Source organism: Mya arenaria, chromosome 4 (assembly GCF_026914265.1).
Source record: "Mya arenaria isolate MELC-2E11 chromosome 4, ASM2691426v1".
Classification (NCBI taxonomy): Eukaryota; Metazoa; Mollusca; class Bivalvia; order Myida; family Myidae; genus Mya; species Mya arenaria.
This window is the reverse complement of record NC_069125.1, coordinates 42,128,351-42,152,994: the sequence shown is the minus strand read 5'-3', so window position 1 is coordinate 42,152,994 and position 24,644 is coordinate 42,128,351. Positions and strand designations below refer to the sequence as shown.

The 24,644-nt window shown below is 40.9% G+C and overlaps 1 protein-coding gene across 1 annotated transcript in view; it reads right to left on the bottom strand.

The window, feature by feature from the left end:
• The window catches only part of LOC128230810 (uncharacterized), a 41,751-nt gene extending 23,488 nt beyond the window's left edge, over positions 1-18,263 (bottom strand). Inside the window, exons 1-3 of the mRNA XM_052943251.1 lie at positions 17,669-18,263; positions 16,686-16,761; positions 15,884-16,030 (exon numbers count right to left, since the gene is read on the bottom strand). Coding sequence (XP_052799211.1) covers positions 15,884-16,030; positions 16,686-16,761; positions 17,669-17,767 — 322 coding nt within the window. The 5' untranslated portion in view covers positions 17,768-18,263. The remainder of the gene's footprint in view (positions 1-15,883; positions 16,031-16,685; positions 16,762-17,668) is intronic.
• Positions 18,264-24,644: the final 6,381 nt, after the last annotated feature.

The following is a 24,644-nucleotide window of genomic DNA, read 5'->3' as shown; positions in this document are numbered from 1 at the left end:
AGTCTGTGGCTAAAGTATGTATGCATGCATACGCTATTATCTTGTCTTGCTACTCAGGGAGACGAAAAGCAGTTCGTCTGCCTGCAAAGCATTGTAGAGGTACGTTATAGCTAAATGCTTAGTACAGGATGTGGTCCAGGGTGGATCAGGACCACAATTATCTGCCCTGTTGACCAATATCCGGATGTGAATACAGAAAAAAGAGTGCTTGTGTTCAAGTATCAATATGTTATTAAAGTTGAATGAAAGAGAAGAAACAGGTGGCCTTTTTTGAATAGATCTTAACATAATTGGACACTGTATTGCAAAAACTGATAGTTTTCAGTGTAAAAAATGGAAAAATCATTGCCTGTGGAACTATGTAAATTGGTCGTTAGTAGCATTATTCCTTATTGACCTTAGGGTCATGTTTTTCTACTCAATTTTGTGAGGCGTGAATTGGTCAACGTTATGTTTTCTTTGGATTTAATTGTGTGTCTTGGATTGTTCAGCAGCAGCCAGTTGCTTGTTGTTGTTTTTCAATTTCAAAACATGGATTTCTTGAATAATTGACGATAATAAACCTCAAGTGAGCGAATATTCTGAAAAGAACGCGACATGTCTTTTTATTGTTTTAATCAATTGAGTTTGAACTGAAAATTAAGGAAATGAATGCTTGTCATATATACTAGTACGTGAAACGCTAGAAATGACATCTTCTTCCCAATCTGAAGTGTTGCCTGACTGCATTGAAATGCATAGAGAAATAATTAGTAGTGAATAACCTTAATGCCTACACAGCAATACATTTCCGATTGGCAACGCTTGAAAAATACTCATATTCAAGTAGAGTACAGAGTGATTAAGAATATTATGAAGCACGTTTACTATTCACTGAACTATCTGGACATGTTATGATTTTTGCATACCTGTAATTTCATAATTGCTCCTAAACAGAGCTTGAACATGGCCATGTTTCTATGCAATAATATTAAATGCGATTTAATACATTGTAGCCTATTGGGGGCGTACTGTTCACGTCCTTCTGATAAACGGAAATCCTGCCAACAAAACGGCAGAGTTGCCACTTCAATTCGTCTGAGTCGACATTGTTGCGTTGGCCCTGCCGATGGTGTACGTGCCTAGGACGGGTCTTGTTTGTGTGGACGTATTTTTAACTTGTTAAGGCTAAGAGAAACTACAAAAATGACAACAAAAATAATCAGACATAAAAAAGGATACCAGAAAATGGTGATGCTGAGCGGGTTTGAACTTACATCAAACGTCGCACGTACAACATTGGAACAGCAGTCTTAACCACTGGGCTATCTGTTCACACGGTACCATTGGTTACAAATAATCAACATTAACAAACTTTCTCGCACAGTTGTTCTATAAAAAGATCACATACAAAGGGATTTGGACGATTCAATTGCAAGGGGAAGAAGCATTTTTGACGTCATCAAATCTTCGGAAATCGCTCGTTTTCTCAAAAAACCCGAGAGTTTCACTGACACAAATTGCAGCAAGTGTGGCTGGTTCTTTCGTCTTGATTCTACCAAAAGCTTTTCTCAACAAATGCATTTTAATTTTGTAAACAAGAAAAACTTGGTGTTTTGAACCCTATTTTGAATGGATCGGTCATGTTACTATAAATAGAGACCGGAATACGTATGCACTACGCATGAAAAACCGTCGTCCACGAATGGTGTTTTCTCTTTGTGGTATAAATATGGCTCATGAAAACACTGTTGGTGTTGGAGGCTCAATTATGCATGCAGACTTCATTGTCTTGTCTTCCTACTCAGGGAGACACAGACATTTAAAACGATTCTCTTGAACTGTTTTCCTTGTCTCTGGCATTAAGAAAACCAGGAGAGCACCAACTAACATTGTAAATGATCAGTTTCACGATACCTTTTTTGCAATGCGTTACAATACACTGCTTTATTTATCAGTTCATTTAATGGCATCACATACGTTAACTTGAGAAAAAAAAAATGTGTGACTTACACACAATTCACCAAGTGGCCGCACAGCTAGTTACAGACACCATGGATACACAGAGAAAATGTGATAGATAGTGTCCCAGTTTCATTTGTGCATACTAAAATTTGTATGAGTATGATGCAGTAAGACACGAAGCCAACTCACTTGTGGTTCACATACTTAAAGAATGTAAAGCGGAGGAATAATAATTGTTTTGTTTTTTAAATGCTAGCATTTGCTTGCGTCTGTACTTCACAAATTGATAAATACGCACGTGAAGACGAAATGTCCATATTGTGAATATCTGCCATGCTAACATACTAAAGCTAAGCATAAGTCATGGTTAGAAAGAGTGCTAATTATAAAGCCTTTACTGGACTATTTGAAAGTTTGGCGAATGACACTGTATCTGTTATTAAACCATATACGTGTTTCTACTGATATAAGAAAACGTTATACATGTTACTTTGTTTTATGCTATAATGTAGCCGCATGCAGTCTGTGGCTAAAGTATGTATGCATGCATACGCTATTATCTTGTCTTGCTACTCAGGGAGACGAAAAGCAGTTCCATCTGCCTGCAAAGAGTGCTTGTGTTCAAGTATCAATATGTTATTAAAGTTGAATGAAAGAGAAGAAAAGGTGGCCTTTTTTGCATAGATCTAACATAATTGGACACTGTATTACAAAAACTGATAGTTTTCAGTGAAAAAATGGAAAAATCATTGCCTGTGGAACTATGTAAATTGGTCGTAGTAGCATTATTCCTTATTGACCTTAGGGTCATGTTTTTCTACTCAATTTTGTGAGGCGTTGAATTGGTCAACGTTATGTTTTCTTTGGATTTAATTGTGTGTCTTGGATTGTTCAGCAGCAGCAGTTGCTTGTTGTTGTTTTTCAATTTCAAAACATGGATTTCTTGAATAATTGACGAAATAAACCTCAAAGTGAGCGAATATTCTAAAGAGAAAACGCGACATGTCTTTTAATTGTTTTAATCAATTGAGTTTGAACTGAAAATTAAGGAAATGAATGCTTGTCATATATACTAGTACGTGAAACGCTAGAAATGACATCTTTCCCAATCTGAAGTGTTGCCTGACTGCATTGAAATGCATAGAGAAATAATTAGTAGTGAATAACCTTAATGCCTACACAGCAATACATTTCCGATTGGCAACGCTTGAAATAATACTCATATTCAAGTAGAGTACAGAGTGATTAAGAATATTATGAAGCACGTTTACTATTCACTGAACTATCTGGACATGTTATGATTTTTGCATACCTGTAATTTCATAATTGCTCCTAAACAGAGCTTGAACATGGCCATGTTTTCTATGCAATAATAGTAAATGCGATTTAATACATTGTAGCCTATTGGGGCGTACTGTTCACGTCCTTCTGATAAACGGAAATCCTGCCAACAAAACGGCAGAGTTGCCACTTCAATTCGTCTGAGTCGACATTGTTGCGTTGGCCTGCCGATGGTTTACGTGCCTAGGACGGGTCTTGTTTGTGTGGACGTATTTTTAACTTGTTAAGGCTAAGAGAAACTACAAAAATGACAACAAAAAAATCAGACATAAAAAGGAAACCAGGAAAATGGTGATGCTGAGCGGGTTTGAACTTACACCAAACGTTACGCACGTACAGCAATGGAACAGCAGTCTTAACCACTGGGCTATCTGTTCACACGGTACCATTGGTTACAAATAATCAACATTAACAAACTTTCTCGCACAGTTGTTCTATAAAAAGATCACATACAAAGGGATTTGGACGATTTCAATTGCAAGGGGAAGAAGCATTTTTGACGTCATCAAATCTTCGGAAATCGCTCGTTTTTCTCAAAAAACCCGAGAGTTTCACTGACACAAATTGCAGCAAGTGCTGGCTGGTTCTTTGTCCACTGGCAATTCAACTTAAATATACAAACTACACGTTAAAACACTAAAATTAATCAAAAGTATTTAAAATGTTACGAACTACTTAAACAGATGTATCGGCATACATCGGAGGTTGTTTTCGATGGAAACAGACGAGGTGTTCCGAATAAAATATTACTAAGATCAACACGAGTATGTACGAGGGCGTTAAATATGTACGAGAACAACTCCGTTCTAATATTCAGTATGTACGAGAACGTTAAATATGTACGAGGACAACTCCGTTCTATCTCTCAGTATGTACGATTACGTTAAATATGTACGAGGACAACTCCTTTCTATCCCTCAGTATGTACGAGTACGTTAAATATGTACGAGGACAACTCCGTTCTATCCCTCAGTATGTACGAGTACGTTAAATATTTACGAGGACAACTCCGTTCTATCTCTCAGTATGTACGAGTACATTTAATATTTACGAGGCCAACTCCGTTCTATTTCCCAGTATGTACGATTTATCGTTAAATATGTACGAGGACAACTCCATTCTATCTCTCCGTATGTACGAGTACGTTAATATGTACGAGGACAACTTCCTTCCATCTCTCAGAATGTAAGAGGAAGTTAAATATGTATGAGGACAACTCCTTTCTATTTCTCAGTATGTAAGAATACGTTAAATATGTACGAGGACAACTCCGTTCTAATCTTCAGTATGTACGAGTACGTTAAATATGCACGAGGACAACTCCGTTCTATCTCTCAGTATGTACGAGTACGTTAAATATGTACGAGGACAACTCCGTTCTACCCCTCAGTATGTACGAGTACGTTAAATATGTACGAGGACAACTCCGTTCTATCCCTCAGTACGTACGAGTACGTTAAATATTTACGAGGACAACTCCGTTCTATCCCTCAGTATGTACGAGTACGTTAAATATGTACGAGGACAACTCCGTTCTATCCCTCAGTATGTACGAGTACGTTAAATATTTACGAGAACAACTCCGTTCTATCTCTCAGTATGTACGAGTACGTTAAATATGTACGAAGACAAATCCGTTCTATCCCTCAGTATGTACGAGTACGTTAAATATGTACGAGGACAACTCCGTTCTATCCCTCAGTATGTACGAGTACGTTAAATATGTACGAGGACAACTCCGTTCTATCCCTCAGTATGTACGAGTACGTTAAATATTTACGAGGACAACTCCGTTCTATCTCTCAGTATGTACGAGTACATTTAATATTTACGAGGCCAACTCCGTTCTATTTCCCAGTATGTACGATTTATCGTTAAATATGTACGAGGACAACTCCATTCTATCTCTCCGTATGTACGAGTACGTTAATATGTACGAGGACAACTTCCTTCCATCTCTCAGAATGTAAGAGGAAGTTAAATATGTATGAGGACAACTCCTTCCTATTTCTCAGTATGTAAGAATACGTTAAATATGTACGAGGACAACTCCGTTCTAATCTTCAGTATGTACGAGTACGTTAAATATGCACGAGGACAACTCCGTTCTATCTCTCAGTATGTACGAGTACGTTAAATATGTACGAGGACAACTCCGTTCTACCCCTCAGTATGTACGAGTACGTTAAATATGTACGAGGACAACTCCGTTCTATCCCTCAGTACGTACGAGTACGTTAAATATTTACGAGGACAACTCCGTTCTATCCCTCAGTATGTACGAGTACGTTAAATATGTACGAGGACAACTCCGTTCTATCCCTCAGTATGTACGAGTACGTTAAATATTTACGAGAACAACTCCGTTCTATCTCTCAGTATGTACGAGTACGTTAAATATGTACGAAGACAAATCCGTTCTATCCCTCAGTATGTACGAGTACGTTAAATATGTACGAGGACAACTCCGTTCTATCCCTCAGTATGTACGAGTACGTTAAATATGTACGAGGACAACTCCGTTCTATCCCTCAGTATGTACGAGTACGTTAAATATTTACGAGGACAACTCCGTTCTATCTCTCAGTATGTACGAGTACGTTAAATATGTACGAGGACAACTCCGTTCTATCCCTCAGTATGTACGAGTACGTTAAGTATTTACGAGAACAAATCCGTTCTATCTCTCAGTATGTACGAGTACGTTAAATATGTACGAGAACAACTCCGTTCTATCTCTCAGTGTTTACAAGTACGTGTAATATGTACGAAGTCAACTCCGTTCTATCCCTCAGTATGTACGAGTTATCGCTAAATATGTACGAGGACAACTCCGTTCTATCTCTCAGTATGTACGAGTACGTTAAATATGTACGAGGACAAATTCCTTCCATCTCTCAGTATGTAAGAGGAAGTTAAATATGTACGAAGAAAACTCCTTTCTATTTCTCAGAATGTAAGAGTACGTTAAATATGTACGAGTACAACTCCGTTTTATCTCTCAGTATGTAAGAAAACGTTAATAGAACGTTAAATATGTACGAGCACAACTCCGCTTTATCTCTCAGTGTGTACGAGTACGTTAAATATGTACGAGGACAACTCCGTTCTATTTCTCAGTATGTAAGAGTACGTTGAATATGTACGAGTACAAATTCTTTTTATCTCTCAGTATGTAAGAGAACGTTAAATATGTACGAGCACAACTCCGCTTTATCTCTCAGTGTGTACGAGTACGTTAAATATGTACGAGGACAACTCCGTTCTATTTCTCAGTATGTAAGAGTACGCTGAATATGTACGAGTACAACTCCTTTTTATCTCTCAGTATGTAAGAGAACGTTAAATATGTACGAGCACATCTGTTTTATCTATCAGTATGTACGAGAACGTTAAATATGTACGAGGACATCTTCTTTGTAGGTCTAAACGCGTACGAGTTTATCTTCGGTTTAGTTCTAACTTTGCACGAGTATGTATTGTATGTAGTTCTAAATACACACATACGAATACGTATAGATATAAGTATATACAAATACATACACTGTAGTTATTAGTTAGTATTACTATGTCTTCATTGTATTTCTTACATGTACAATAACATTTATTTACTGTTATTCAACGTATGAACGACAACGTCATCATTGTAGTTCGAAGTATATATGAATACACATTTACTGTTACAGTAGTTCGAAGTATATATGAATACACATTTACTGTTACAGTAGTTCAAAGAATGTATGAACACACATTTACTGTATAGTAGTTCGAAGTATATATGAATACACATTTACTGTTACAGTAGTTCGAAGTATATATGAATACACATTTACTGTTACAGTAGTTCGAAGTATATATGAACACACATTTACTGTATAGTAGTTCGAAGTATATATGAATACACATTTACTATTACAGTTGTTCGAAGTATATATGAATACACATTTACTGTATAGTAGTTCAAAGAATGTATGAATACACATTTACTGTTACAGTAGTTCGAAGTATATATGAATACACATTTACTGTATAGTAGTTCGAAGTATATATGAATACACATTTACTATTACAGTTGTTCGAAGTATATATGAATACACATTTACTGTATAGTAGTTCAAAGAATGTATGAACACACATTTACTGTTACAGTAGTTCGAAGTATATATGAATACACATTTACTGTATAGTAGTTCGAAGAATGTATGAATACACATTTACTGTTACAGTAGTTCGAAGAATGTGCCAGTAAGACTTCTTTTCAGTTTTAAGTATGTAGGAATACGTCTTCATTGTAATTCTACGTATGTACGAGTACGTCTTAACTGACATTCTAAGTATGTATGCATACTTTTTTCATTATAATTCTAGGTTCTACGAATTCATATTCATATGCACTGTAGTTCTTAGTATGTATGAATATATCTGCACTAGAGTTCTAATAATGAACCAATATATGTTCACTGCAGTTCTATATTATGCATGAGGAAGACTTCGTTAAGGTTATAAGTATGTTTGCATACGTCTTCTTTGAAATTTTTTTGAAGTATTTTCGAGTACGTCTTCACTGTCATTCTAAGTATGTACGCATACTTTTTCATTGTAATTATATGCATGCATGAATTTATATTCACTGTAGTTCTAAGTATGTGTTAATATGTCTGCACTGCAGTTATAAGTATTATTACAAATACATAGTTAATGTAGTTCTAAGAAATGTATGAAAGAAACGTCTTATTGTAGTTCTCTGTACGTACGTCCGTTTCTTCATTGTAGTTATTGGTAAATATGTACGGTTACGTTTTCAGTATGTACGAATGTTTCTCCATTGTATGTATTTATAAGTATGTACGAATGTTTCTTCATTGTATGTATTTATAAGTATGTACGGTTGCGTTTTCATTGTAGCTCTTAGTGTGTATGTGTATGTGAGCGGTTAAGTTCTTAAGGGGCTACACACCAGATGGTCCAAAAAAAAATCGGCAAATACAGCGTTTCCTCAAAACAAGCATAGAATTGTCAATGTGACCTAGTAATAGGCCGATAATACATCGCTTTACAGGGTCAAAATAATAAATGTAACGATCATGTTGCTGTCTCATCTGTATTTCCCGTTATAATAGCGCATAATAGTTTTTCAGTTTAAATCATATCTCTTTATGAGTACAGATAAAAATATACCCACGCTATTTTAAAACCTTATGTGTTAGACAACCCTAATTTCAAATTAGAAAAAAATGCGCATAAACTGCGAAACATGCATATGTCGTGAGCGATGTAATACATCAGTAAGTAAGATTCAATGCGTTGTGCACAATGAAGTCAAGTTTATGTATGGTTTACTCATTTTTTTTTCTTGCAAATGTATCTACTGGTGTCTAGCCCATTTACACGATGTGTACGTTTTCATGTTAGTTAGTGTCTTTATATTACAGTAAAAATATATAAAAATATGCGACCACCCTGTTTTCACGACCATCCCGCTAATAAGACAGATTTTTTTCAGACACAATCTTTTTCGTCTATAATTCAATGGTCGTATACTTCGGCACCCCGTTATTCAGTTATACGACCACTCAATCCAGTCCCCTTTAATTACTCATATGTTAGATTGATCTGTTTATGCGACCACAGGCAATTTGTGTCCTGGTTTAAACACGTGTCCTGGTTTAAGGATAATCACCGACCATTTTACTAGTAGCCGTTTACGATAGAGGTCAATATTAGAATGAAAAACACGGAAGTGTTTGATAATTGATGTTTGTTTTTTTATATATCTTTTATTGATTTAATGCTTTTGATTGGATTTTTGGTGGATACTTACCGTGAAAATATAATTATAGGACATTAAAACTGTGTTGTTTAAATACATGTTATATGGAAAATATAAGATGCAAAATAATAAATGACATAACTTTTCATTTATTTTCTCTGCTTCAATGATATTCGATATAGCCCCATATAGATATTACCAATACCAAGTAACACCTATACGTGTACGTGTAAAAATCTTATGAATTCCACCACAATTGACTAATATTATCAGCAAAAACTCAGTTATGAGACCACACCGCTATTGAGACCATTTTCTCAAAGTCCCATAGGTGGTCTAAAATGGAGGGGTTTTACTGTAGTATCAAGAATGCACGGGTGGAACCTTAATGCACGTCTTAATAGTACGGGTGCGTCTTCATTATATAGTTTAAGGTATAACGTCTATTTGTCAGTATATCCCTCCAGGAATGTCTTGAGGTTTAGAATGCTTAAAATAGACCTTGTTTCCATTTTAAAAGATTTCAGACTACAGTCATAGACATGATTGATTTCGTTTATGGAAATAGCGTCAATAAGTAGTTGCTCTTCACTCGCTCCATTACAAAGCAAATTGATAATGTGGGATGGGTTTTTAATATTTAATCAACTATATTCGCCGAATCTAATAAGCTTGCAAGAGATAATGCCCACCTGTGTAAAAATGTCTACATACTTATTAGCATAGACTATTGAAGCGTCCAGTTGCCAAAAAGATTTTTTTCCAGAAAACAATCTCCAAATTACGACTGACTATCTCCTAATTAGGAGATATTTACTCATTATTATAACTTACTAAGTCCTACATATGAGATACTATCTCCTAATGATGAGATAATATCTCCAAATTACGACTTACTATCTCCTAATTAGGAAAGACCTACTAAGACCTAATTAAGAGATACAATCTCCTCATAACGACTTACTGTCGCCTAAATATGAGATATTAACTCATTTATATTATCTAACATAGTTCCAATAAGGATATACTATTTCCTAACTACGACTTTCTATCTCCTAATTAGGAGATACTAACTCATAATTATGACTTAGCTAATCGTTATAAAGTTGTACACTCCGCCTTTTACAATAAAAGAAGTATTGAAGCATCCAGTTGCCAAAGTGAAACACACTGACATGTTGAGGGGGTTAAACACACTGGCACGATGAGGCGTTAAAACAGCCTGGCACGATTAGGGGTTAAACACACTGGCACGATGATGGTTTAAAAATACTGGCACGACGAGGGGTTAAAAATAATGGCACGATGGGTTAAACACACTGGCACGATGAGAGGTAAAACACACTGGCACGATGAGGGATTAAACACAATAGCACGATGAGGGGTTAAACAGACTGGCACGATGAGGGGGGAAGGATAAACACACTTGCGCGGTGAGGGGTTAAACACACTGACACGATGAGGGGTTAAACAGACTGGAACAATGAGGGGTTAAACACACTGGCACGATGAGGGGTTAAACACACTGGCACGATGAGGGGTTAAACATAATGGCAGAATGAGGGGTTAAACGCACTGACACGATGAAGGGTTTTACACACTGGCACGATGAGGGGTTAAACACAATGGCACGATGAGGGGTTAAACAAACTGGCACGATGAGGGGGGGGGAATAAACACACTTGCGCGATGAGGGGTTAAACACACTGACACGATGAGGGGTTAAACAGACTGGCACGATGAGGGGGGATAAACACACTTGCGCGGTGAGGGGTTAAACACACTGACACGATGAGGGGTTAAACAGACTGGCACAATGAGGGGTTAAACACACTGGCACGATGAGGGGTTAAACACACTGGCACGAAGAGGGTTAAACACAATGGCACGATGAGGGGTTAAACGCACTGACACGATGAGGGGTTAAACACACTGGCACGATGAGGGGTTAAACACAATGGCACGATGAGGGGTTAAACACATTGGCACAATGAGGGTTAAACACACTGGCATGATGAGGGGTTAAACACACTGGCACGATGAGGGCTTAAACACAATGGCACGATGAGGGGTTAAACACATTGGCACGATGAAGGGTTAAACACACTGGCACGATGAGGGTCAAGCAGACTGGAACGGTGAGGGGTTAAACACACTGGCACGATGAGGGGTTAAACACAATGGCACGATGAGGGGTTAAACAGACTGGCACGATGAGGGGTTAAGCAGACTGGCACGATGAGGGGTTAACACACTGGCCCGATGAGGGGTTAAACACAATGGCACGATGAGGGGCAAAACACACTGGCACGATGAGTGGTTAAACACACTGGCACGATGAGGGGTTAAACACACTGACACGATGAGGGGTTAAACACACTGGCATGATGAGGGGTTAAACACACTGGCACGATGAGGGGTTAAACACAATGGCACGATGAGGGGTTAAACACATTGGCACGATGAGGGGTTAAACACACTGGCACGATGAAGGGTTAAACACACTGGCACGATGAAGGGTTAAACACACTGGCACGATGAGGGGTTAAACACACTGGCACGATGAGGGATTAAACACACTGACATGATGAGGGGTTAAGCAGACTGGCACGGTGAGGGGTTTAACACACTGGCACGATGAGGGGTTATACAGACTGGCACGATGAGGGGTTAAACACACTGGCACGATGAGTGTTAAATAGACTGACACGGTGAGTGGGTTAAACACACTGGCACGATGGCGGGTTAAACAGACTGGCATGATGAGGGGGTTAAACACACTGGCACGGTAATGGTGGTAAACACACTGGCACAGTGAGGAAGTTAAACACACTGACACGGTGAGGGAGTTAAACACACTGGCACTGTGAGGGAGTTAAACACACTGGCAGAGTGATGGAGCTAAACACACTGGCACGGTGAGAGAATTAAACACACTGGCACGGTGAGAGTGATAAACACATTGGTACGGCGAGGGGGGTAAACACACTTGCACGGTGAAGGTGTTAAACACAATGGCATGGTGAGGTGGGAAAAAACACACTGGCACGGTGAGGGGTAAATTACACTGGCACGATGATGGGTTAAAAACACTGGCACGGTGAGGGGGGGGGGATAAACACACTCGCACGGTGGGGGGGGGGGGTAAATACACTGGCACGATGAGGGGTTAAACAGACTGGCACGATGATTGTTTAAACACAATGGCACGGCGAGGGGGTAAACACATTGCCACGGTGAGAGTGATAAACATATTGGCACGGTAAGGGGGGTAGACACACTTGCACGGTGAGGGTGTTAATATATAACTGTTAAACACAATGGCATGGTGAGGGGGGAATGAACACACTGGCACGGTGAGGGGTAAATTACACTGGCACGATGATGGGTTAAAAAAAACTGGCACGGTGAAGGGGGGATAAACACACTTGCACGGTGAGGGGGGGGGGGGAATACACTGGCACGATGAAGGGTTAAACAGACTGGCACGATGATGGGTTAAACACAATGGCACGGTGAGGGGGCTAACTACTTTGTCACGAAGAGGGGTTAACACACTGGCACTGTGAGAGAATTAAACCGTTGGCACGGTGAGAGTGATAAACACATTGACACGACAAGGGGTTTAAAACACTGGAATGGTAAGGGGGTTAAACACACTGGCACGATGATGGGTTAAACACACTGGCACGGTGAGGGGGTTAAACGTTTAACACATTGACACGACGAGGGGTTAAACACACTGGTATTGTGGCGGTGTTAAACACATTGGCAAGACGAGGGGTTTAAAACACTGACATGGTGATTTGAGTTAAGCACATTGGCCCGATGAGTTTTTAAACACACTAGCACTGTAAGATGGGTCGGGGGGGGGGGGTATTAAACACACTGGCACGATGATGGAGTTAAAGACACTGGCACGATGAGGGAGTTAAACACACTGGCACGATGAGGGAGTTAGACAAACTGGGACGATGAGGGTGTTTAACACACTGGCACGATGAGGGGTTTAACACCCTGGCACGATGAGGGGTTAAACACACTGGCACGGTGAGGGGTATGATACACTGGCACGGTGAAGGGTTTAACAAACTTGCACGGTGAGGAGTATGATACACTGGCACGGTGAGGGTTTTACAAACTTGCACGGTGAGAGGTATTATACACTGGCACGGTGAGGGGTTTAACAAACTGGCACAGTGAGGGGTATGATACACTGGCACGGTGAAGGGTTTAAAAAACTTGCACGGTGAGGGGTATGATATACTGGCACGGTGAAGGGTTTAACAAACTTGCACGGTGAGGAGTATGGTACACTGGCACGGTGAAGGGTTTAAAAAACTTGCACGGTGAGGGGTATGATACACTGGCACGGTGAGGGGTTTAACAAACTGGCACGGTGTGGGGGTTAAACACATTGACACGGTAAAGGGGGGGGGTAACACACAGGCACGGTGAGTGGTCATACACACTGGCACGTTAAGGGGGTTTAACACATTGGTACGTTGATGGGGTTAAACGCAATGACACGTTGAGGGGGTTAAACACATTGACACGATGAGGGAGTAATACACACTGTCACGGTAAAGGGGGGGGGTTAATACACTAGCACGGTGAGTGGTCAAACACACCTGCATGGTGAGGGAGTTCAACACACTGGCACGGTGAGGGAGTAGGACAAACTGACACGGTTAGGGAGTTTAACATACTGGCACGGTGAGGTGTTTAAACACACTGGCACGGTGAGGGGGTGAACACACTGACACGGTGAGGTGTTTAACACACTGGCACGGTAATGGGAAAACACAATGGGACGGTGAGGTGTTTAAACACACTGGCACGGTGAGGGGGTAAACACACTGACACGGTGAGGTGTTTAAACACATTGGCACGGTGAGGGGGTAAACACACTGGGACGGTGAGGGAGTTAGACAAACTGGCACGGTGAGAGAGTTTAACACACTGGAACGGTGAAGAAGTTAGACAAATTGGCACGGTGAGGGAGTTAGATGAACTGGCACGATGAGGGAGGTTAACACACTGGCATGGTAAGTAAGGGGGGGGGGAAGAAAACATACTGGCACGGTGAGGGAGATAAACACTCAGACACGGTAAGGGGGAGGGAGCAAACACACTAGCACGACGAGAGGTTTAACACGCACGCACGCACGCACGCACGCACGCACGCACGCACACGCACACACACACACACACACTGTCATGGTGAGGGGGTTTAACACACTGGCACGATGAGGTGTATAACACAATGACACGGTTAGGGGTTTAACACACTTGCACGATAAGGGGGTTACACACACTGGCACGATGAGGGAGTTTAACACACTAGCACGGTGAGTAATCAAAAACACTGACACGGTGATGGGTTAAACACACTGGCATGGTGGGGGGGGGAGTAAACACACTGGCACGATGAGGTAGTAAAACACACTGACACGGTTTGGGGGAGGGGGTAAACACACTAGCACGATGAGGTAGTTAAACACACTGGCACGGTTGGGGGGGGGGAGGTGTAAACACACTGGCACGATGAAGGTGTTAAAGACACTGGCACGGTGAAGGTGTTTAAGACACTTACACGGTGAGGGAGGTAAACAAACTGGCACAGTGAGTGTGTTAAACACACTGGCACGATGCGGGTTTAACCCACTGGCACAGCGAGGGTGTTTAACACACTGGCACGATGCGGGTTTAACACACTGGCACGGTGAGGGGTTTAACACACTGGCACGGTGAGGGGTTTAACACACTGGCACGGTGAGGTAGTTAATACACTGGCACGGTGAGGGGTTTAACACACTGGCGCGGTAAGGGGTTTAACACACTGGCCCGGTGAGGTAGTTAAACACACTGGCACTGTGAGGGGGTTAAAACCACTGGCGTGGTTAGGGGGATTTAACACACTGGCACGGTGAGGGGGTTAAACACACTGGCACGGTGAGGGGTTAACACACTGGCGTGGTTAGGGGGATTTAACATACTGGCACGGTGAGGGTGTTTAACATACTGGCATTAGGAGATAGTATACTGGAAAATACTTTTCTCTTTAGCACCTGGACGCTTCAAAAATAAACACGTATCGACGCATGCAAGACAAAATTAAAGCGTTGAAAGGCTTTAGGCCTGCTACGTTTTATGTGTATTTCATGTAATGGTAAAACTAATTAACATAAACATATAAAGATAGTATATGCATGCTCATGAATTCCTTCGCACATTATGACTTTTAGATTTTTATGCTTATTCCCAAATAAATAAAACACATGGACTACAGTTATTTGAAATATTTATTTAATATGTGGAATACCCAAATAATAACTGAAGTATGGAGTATTATTCTATTGCATACGAAACCTTTTCTGGAAATTTGGTTTCAGAACTAATGAACTGTCACGGGTAAAGCATTTAGGATTTTTTGTCAAATCTTCTCTTTAATTCAAACATGAATACCAGGGTATGTCCGCTGAACCAACTGTATCCAACAAAATGCATTGGACATGTTAAAAACGTTTTTGTCTCTTTCAATAATGACAGGATACTCGCTCAAAATTCAGCATTTCTAACAGCTCGTGCGCACATTAATTCGTCATAATATGTTCAAAATGTTATGTCGATCTGCCGATGGTAGATTCCGATATGCGGTTATAAAAGTCTGCAGGCCTAGCGGCGTACAGCATACTCTTTCGAATTTTTGATTTCCATTCTATAGTTCTTTAAACAGGACTGGAGTATATATTTTACAGGTACAAATAACGCCAACGGACAACCGCTAAAACTGTGAGTCTAAAAATTTGGAAAGTATACACTTACTGAATTGCGGCAGTTTCCATCCGACATCGATGACATTGCCGTTCTCACAACGCGCAGTTAGGGTGAACTTTTCGGCTGGCGGGGCGTCCAACTTATCCCACGTCATATTTGAACCGTACTTCCTCTTTAAGAAACTCTCCGTACACGCTGTATAATTAACACACACGTAGACTTAGTAGCAATAGTATTATATCCGTATAATCGGCACATCTCGGCATGTTATAGTTGTTAATCAGACACTCTCAGACTTTCTCATGCATATTTTGGCACCAAAACGCACCAGTAATCAAAGACTTAACAGTAATAAATTGAACTGTTTTCTTTGATGATAATAATGTTAATTTCAGGCATCTAGCAACTCCGTTTAGCTTTGATTGAGACGCCTGTTCAGTTTCAAATGTAGGGCGAGAACTGTCAGGGGCATAACTTCCTACAGACCAAGTAGGTAGTGGCATAAATTTTCTTTCCGATTTTTTTTTAATAAACGCCAGATATAAGTTCTTGGAAAATAATATACTGTTAGAAATATATGTACAAATGCACCTCCAACAATCTGACAGAAAACAATTACAGGTTCCCCGAGCCCACTTAGAAAACCGCCTATATATCATTTTCAGCAAACCTACTCACCTTATTGCAGTGTTCATATTTGTAACTCGATATTATTGTTCATCATCTACTAGTATCTATCTTTTATGTTTATCCTTATCGCAACACACACACGCAGTTCTGAACAGTGTTAGCTTTTTTCGCAAGGTGTAAGCTCCCTTACGACTAACGATTTCATTAAAGCCATACTTACAAAGGTGGGATGAATAACAATCTTGAGATATGCCGTCGGTGCTAAACTCTTTGGTACCCGGAAAGGTGGACTGAAACTTGAAGGAAAAACACGAGCATTTAGAAAAAAAGAGAAAATTCCTTAGTGGCGATGGGCGTGTGGTTGGCGTATCGGACTCTGAACCAGGGCCCTGGGTCGATGATAGTATTGGTTGAAACCCAGAAATGGTAAATTGTTCTTAATCTCATGTACATAGCGGATTTTAAATCTGTAAAAAACGCTCTACAAAATAGCTCTACGCATTCATGGTCGTCAATGATCATTGCGACGTAAAATAAAAATAAATCTGACCTCTATCTTTATCAAAGGGATGAGACTTTATGAAGAAATCATGATCATAAAAGTGTGTCTTCGGTATTTTTATTCAGAAACAAACGGTTTTAGAAGACCGTAAACAATGTTAGTTCAACAGCAAACTTATTCCTGGCTGGGTGATAATTTATACTTATACATGTGTAATTTATTATACTGCAGTATATGCTGATGGAGGTGGTGCCAATGCACACACTTAAATATAATCATATAATATATTAATATATTGTACAGATTTACTGATATATGAAACGCCAAGTCTACATAAACTCAAATATTGAAGAGCTCTTCAAATCGTTTGAAGGGGTATCTAACTATATGAAGTGGTCTTCAATTAATTGAAGATGTATTAATGTAGATCTGGGATTCCATATTATCTGTGTAATCGTCACAAATGGCAACGCATTGATTTTTATTTCCTCATTTTTTATTCATTTATAATACTGCTTAAAGTACAACCCCCTCAAATACGTAGCGAAGCAATGTAGATATGACACTTTACACTTATACCAATCTCTTTCACAACTACACTCCCATTATGACAGGTACCTCATCCTCTCAGCTGATAGATATCTCATAGCAATATCAGGTTCACACCGTTATAAAGTAGATGATCTAAAAGAAGAACTTACCCAAGTCTCTGCCCTGGAGCAAACATCAGCGCTAGAATCTTTGGATAGCCAAACAAACACACATATCACCATCCAGCTCTTGATGAGGTAACTATTCATCGTCTACGCGGAATAGAAGTTTTACAATACAATTTCAAAACAATCCTTTTCACCAGGTTGATCAATTAAAGTTGTCACAGTTTCATACAATTTGTGTAAAAGTGATCAGAACATATCAATAACCGCACATTTCTTTCACAAATATGAAATTCCATCTCACATGAATCACATACTATCAGGCCTACGAACCTTTATAATAAGTGTTGCCTGTAACACGTATAAAGTTCATATACTCGAGCTGTGATAATTGTGAACGGATGCAGTATCCTGTTTCGCCAATGCATTAGGTTTATCAAAGAGCATGCATTTAGTCAGTCGTTTCCGTTAAATATATTATCTTTATTGTTTGCCTCCGGGCTTTAAAAGTTGAAAAAGATTTTACTACGTGAACTCCAGGTGTACAGCATCAATATCTTGAAAATGTGTATTTCGGTGCAAGGTGTGCATGCTTCTTTCAGATTATGTTTTGTGGTCACATGTATGAAAATGAAACGCTTCTTTAATAATTGATACACATCCTTGATTTATGAATGGATCGAACTAATATACAAATGAGTCATTTTGTTACGCATGAACATAAACAATACCAGATACAGGGATCCGGTGTTTAACGGTCTCTCAGCGCACATTGGTTGCATTGTAGCTTGACGTACAGGACTTCAAGTGTCGTAGGAAATCACGACTTAAAGCGTACTGCAATGCCATAAGTGAAATCAATGCAGATATCGGCACAGTGAGTGACAAGGAGGTTTAGCTGCGATACCATACAGCATTTTTCGAATATACCTTCTTTAAAGTGTCCGTTGTAAATCACCGATACACAGCAGACAAATTCCCTGGGGTTTAATCAGTACTGAGTACTCCAAACTACCCAGTTCTCCGTCGGGCAAAGGAACTACTGGCCCCAACATCACGCAAAAACTTAAGTCAAATCTCCATCTCAGTCTCAACTCATTTTACCACAAAGCATCAAAAGTTATTAAAAATAGCATATTGTTTTACACCTTTGAAAAGGCATTCTATCACATAATATGTTGATTTATGCCTTTAGTCAAGATTTCAAGGGAATAATATTCTACAGCCAAAACAGTATTTGAGTTTAATTTATTGTTTTTTAACAAATACTCATTGACAAGTATATTTTTGCTCTGGAATTTAGTTTCTTAGAAATATTGACAAAATCTTTTTATCAACAAATTTTATGAGAAAATACGTTTTAAAAAGTATAAAAAACATGCAAGATTTAAAATCATAGTAGAATGCTTTTATGTGGTAAAAAATGTTGAGATAAAGATAAAGATTTGCCTCGAGTATTCTCGTGATATTGGGGCCTGGTTTCTGGACATGACACGATCGAGGATTACATCCGGGATATTCTCCCACACAAGGCGGACGTTTTATTACGGTTACTATTACTGTTACTTATCCCATGCCCTAAATCTTATCAATATTCTGTTTAAAGCTGTACTCTCACAGATTTACCGTTTTGACAACTCAACTTCTTTATATTATTTTTTTGTCTTGAAATGATCCATTGTTTGCGTAAATATATTACAAACAGTGCTATAAGACTGCTGACAAAATATCAGCTCGCAGATTTTTACATTTCCTTTCGAAAATTGTTTTATGGTAAAAGCGTTACTAACGCTTTAAGAAAAATGCATAAAACATCATTATAAAAAATAAATAAATATGAAAAGCTGCGATCTGATTTTTGTCAGCTTGAAAAAGAAGGGACAAAACGTTCAATATAAGAGTGCAGCTTTTAAGGCACAACGATCAACGTTAAGTGAATATTAGACAAATGACACATTTCGTAAAATATTTTAAGTACATTTTATAAAATCTCAATCGCTTACATGTAGATTAAGTTGGGGTTGACATTATCTCTCATTTTTATCGAGTGTCGTAACATTTTTAAAAGTGAAATCTTCGTTGCAATAAAAGGTTCAGGTCTCAATGAATTCAAAATCTATTCACATTCAAACATAACAACTACCATAAGTTTATGCGTTGAAAGATTATAAGTGTTTAAACGCTCATGTCTCCGCCAATGGGTTCACCAGACAGATTCTCATGTCTCCGCCAAATGGTTCATCGGACTGAGTCTCGTGTCTCCGCCAATGGGTTCACCGGACTGATTCGTGTGTCTCCGCCATTGGGTTCACCGGACTGATTCTTGTGTCTCCGCCATTGGGTTCACTGGACTGATTCTCGTGTCTCCGCCAATGGGTTCACCCGACTGATTCTCATTTCTCCGCCAATGGGTTCACCGGACTGATTCTCATGTCTCCGCCATTGGGTTCACCAGACTGATTCTCATGTCTCCGCCAATGGGTTCACCGGACTGATTCTAATGTCTCCGCTATTGGGTTCACAGAACTGATTTTCATGCCTCCGCCAATGGGTTCACCGGACTGATTCTCATTTCTCCGCCAATAGGTTCACCTGAATGATTCTCATTTCTCCTCCAAAGGTTCACCGGACTGATTCTCATTTCTCCTCCAATGGGTTCACCGGACTGATTCTCTTGTCCCCGCCATTGGGTTCACCAGACTGGTCCTCATGTCTCCGCCAATGGGTTCACCGGACTGATTCTCATGTCTCCGTCAAATGGGTTCACCCGACTGATTCTCATGTCTCCGCTAACGGATTCACCGGACTTATTCTCATGTCTCCGCTAATTGGTTCGTTGTACTGATTCTCATGTCTCCGCTAACGGGTTGGTTGTAATGATTCTCATGTCTCCGCTAATGTATTCACCGGACTAATATTTATGTCTGCGCTAATTGATTCATCGAACTGATTCTCATGTCTCCGCTAATGGGTTCACCAGACTGATTCTCATGTCTCCATCAATGGATTCACCGGACTGATTTTCTTGTCTTCGCTAATGGATTCAATGGATTGATTCTCATGTCTCCGCTAATGGGTTCACCAGACTGATTCTCATGTCTCCATCAATGGATTCACCTGACTGATTTTCGTGTCTCCGCTAATGGGTTTAATGGATTGATTCTCATGTATCCGCTAGAGGGTTCATCGAACTGATTATCATGTTTTCACAAATGCGTTCACCGGACTGATTCGCGTGTCTCCGCCGATGGGTTCACCGGACAGATTCTTGGGTCTCCTCCAACGGCTACTCAAGACTGATTCTCATTTCTCCGCCAATGGGTGCTCCGGAATGTTTCGCAAGTCTCCTCCGATGGGTTATCCGGACTGATTCTCATGTCTCCGCCAATGGGTTCACCGGACTGATTCTCTTGTCTCCGCCATTGGGTTCACCGGACTGATTCTCATGTCCCCGCCAATGGGTTCACCGGACTGATTCTCATGTCTCTGCCAATGGGTTCACCGGACTGATTCTCATGTCTCCGCTAATGGGTTCACCGGACTGATTCTCTTGTCCCCGCCATTGGGTTCACCGGACTGATTCTCATGTTTCCACCAATGGGTTTACCGGACTGATTCTCATTTCTCCGCTATTGAGTTCACCGGACTGATTCTCATGTCTCCGCCTATGGGTTCACCCGACTGATTCTCATGTCTCCGCTAACGTATTCACCGGATTTATTTTCATATCTCCGCTTACGGGTTCATCGTACTGATTCTCATGTCTCCGCCAATGGGTTCTCCGGACTGATTCTCGTGTCTCCTCCAATGGGTTGACCGGATTGATTCTCATTTCTCTGCTAAAGGGTTCACCGGACTGATTCTCTTGTTCCGCCATTGGGTTCACCAGACTGGTCCTCATGTCTCCGCCAATGGGTTCACAGGTGATTCTCATTTCTCAGCTATCGGGTTCGCCGGACTGATTCTCATGTCGTCGCCAATGGGTTCACCTGACTGATTCTCATGTCTCCGCCAATGGGTTCATCGAACTGATTATCATATCTCCGCTAATGTGTTCACCGGACTGATTCTCATGTTTCCGCCAATGGGTTCATCGAACTGATTATCATATCTCCGCTAATGGGTTCACCCGACTGATTCTCATGTCTCCGCCAATGGGTTCATCGAACTGATTATCATATCTCCGCTAATGGGTTCACTGGACTGATTTTCATGTCTCCGCCAATGAGTTCACCAGACCGATTTTCATGTCTCCGCTAATGGGTTCATTGGACTGATTATCATGTCACCGCCAATGGGTTCAACGAACAGATTATCATGACTGTTTCAATGGGTTAATCAGACTGATCCTCATGGCTCCGTCAATGGGTTCAACGGATCGATTCTCAAGTCAACGCCAATGGGTTCACCAGACTGATTTTCATATCTCCGCCAAATGGCTCACCAGACTAATTTGCATGTCTCCGCTAATGGACTCGACGGACTGATTCTCATGTCTTCGCTTATGTGTTGACCGAACTGATTCTCTTGTCTCCGCTAATGGGTTCAACGAACTGAATCTCATGTCTCCGCTAATGGGTTCACCGAACTGATTCTTATGTCTCCGTCAATGGGTTCACCGAACTGATTCTTATGTCTCCGCGAATTGGTTTACCGGACTGATTCTCGTGTCTACGCTAATGGGTTCACCGGACTGATTCTCATGTCTCCGCTAAAGGGTTCACCGGACTGATTCTTATGTCTCCGTCAATGGGTTCATCGAACTGATTCTTATGTCTCCGCGAATTGGTTTACCGGACTGATTCTCGTGTCTACGCTAATGGGTTCACCGGACTGATTCTCATGTCTCCGCTAAAGGGTTCACCGGACTGATTCTTATGTCTCCGTCAATGGGTTCACAGGACTGATTCTCATGATTCCGCAAATTAGTTTACCGGACTGATTCTCATGTCTTCGCCAATCTGATTCTCAACTTGCTTCTAATGGGTTGACTGATTCTGATTCAGTCATTTAGAAAAACGACTTCGAAAGCAAATATCCGTTTTGTTATTCAATTGGTTTTATGAAGTTCGTTATTAAACGGCTAGACACGATTGATTCTCATGTCTCCATCAATGGATTCACCGGACTGATTTTCTTGTCTTCGCTAATGGATTCAATGGATTGATTCTCATGTCTCCGCTAATGGGTTCACCAGACTGATTCTCATGTCTCCATCAATGGATTCACCTGACTGATTTTCGTGTCTCCGCTAATGGGTTTAATGGATTGATTCTCATGTATCCGCTAGAGGGTTCATCGAACTGATTATCATGTTTTCACAAATGCGTTCACCGGACTGATTCGCGTGTCTCCGCCGATGGGTTCACCGGACAGATTCTTGGGTCTCCTCCAACGGCTACTCAAGACTGATTCTCATTTCTCCGCCAATGGGTGCTCCGGAATGTTTCGCAAGTCTCCTCCGATGGGTTATCCGGACTGATTCTCATGTCTCCGCCAATGGGTTCACCGGACTGATTCTCTTGTCTCCGCCATTGGGTTCACCGGACTGATTCTCATGTCCCCGCCAATGGGTTCACCGGACTGATTCTCATGTCTCTGCCAATGGGTTCACCGGACTGATTCTCATGTCTCCGCTAATGGGTTCACCGGACTGATTCTCTTGTCCCCGCCATTGGGTTCACCGGACTGATTCTCATGTTTCCACCAATGGGTTTACCGGACTGATTCTCATTTCTCCGCTATTGAGTTCACCGGACTGATTCTCATGTCTCCGCCTATGGGTTCACCCGACTGATTCTCATGTCTCCGCTAACGTATTCACCGGATTTATTTTCATATCTCCGCTTACGGGTTCATCGTACTGATTCTCATGTCTCCGCCAATGGGTTCTCCGGACTGATTCTCGTGTCTCCTCCAATGGGTTGACCGGATTGATTCTCATTTCTCTGCTAAAGGGTTCACCGGACTGATTCTCTTGTTCCGCCATTGGGTTCACCAGACTGGTCCTCATGTCTCCGCCAATGGGTTCACAGGTGATTCTCATTTCTCAGCTATCGGGTTCGCCGGACTGATTCTCATGTCGTCGCCAATGGGTTCACCTGACTGATTCTCATGTCTCCGCCAATGGGTTCATCGAACTGATTATCATATCTCCGCTAATGTGTTCACCGGACTGATTCTCATGTTTCCGCCAATGGGTTCATCGAACTGATTATCATATCTCCGCTAATGGGTTCACCCGACTGATTCTCATGTCTCCGCCAATGGGTTCATCGAACTGATTATCATATCTCCGCTAATGGGTTCACTGGACTGATTTTCATGTCTCCGCCAATGAGTTCACCAGACCGATTTTCATGTCTCCGCTAATGGGTTCATTGGACTGATTATCATGTCACCGCCAATGGGTTCAACGAACAGATTATCATGACTGTTTCAATGGGTTAATCAGACTGATCCTCATGGCTCCGTCAATGGGTTCAACGGATCGATTCTCAAGTCAACGCCAATGGGTTCACCAGACTGATTTTCATATCTCCGCCAAATGGCTCACCAGACTAATTTGCATGTCTCCGCTAATGGACTCGACGGACTGATTCTCATGTCTTCGCTTATGTGTTGACCGAACTGATTCTCTTGTCTCCGCTAATGGGTTCAACGAACTGAATCTCATGTCTCCGCTAATGGGTTCACCGAACTGATTCTTATGTCTCCGTCAATGGGTTCACCGAACTGATTCTTATGTCTCCGCGAATTGGTTTACCGGACTGATTCTCGTGTCTACGCTAATGGGTTCACCGGACTGATTCTCATGTCTCCGCTAAAGGGTTCACCGGACTGATTCTTATGTCTCCGTCAATGGGTTCATCGAACTGATTCTTATGTCTCCGCGAATTGGTTTACCGGACTGATTCTCGTGTCTACGCTAATGGGTTCACCGGACTGATTCTCATGTCTCCGCTAAAGGGTTCACCGGACTGATTCTTATGTCTCCGTCAATGGGTTCACAGGACTGATT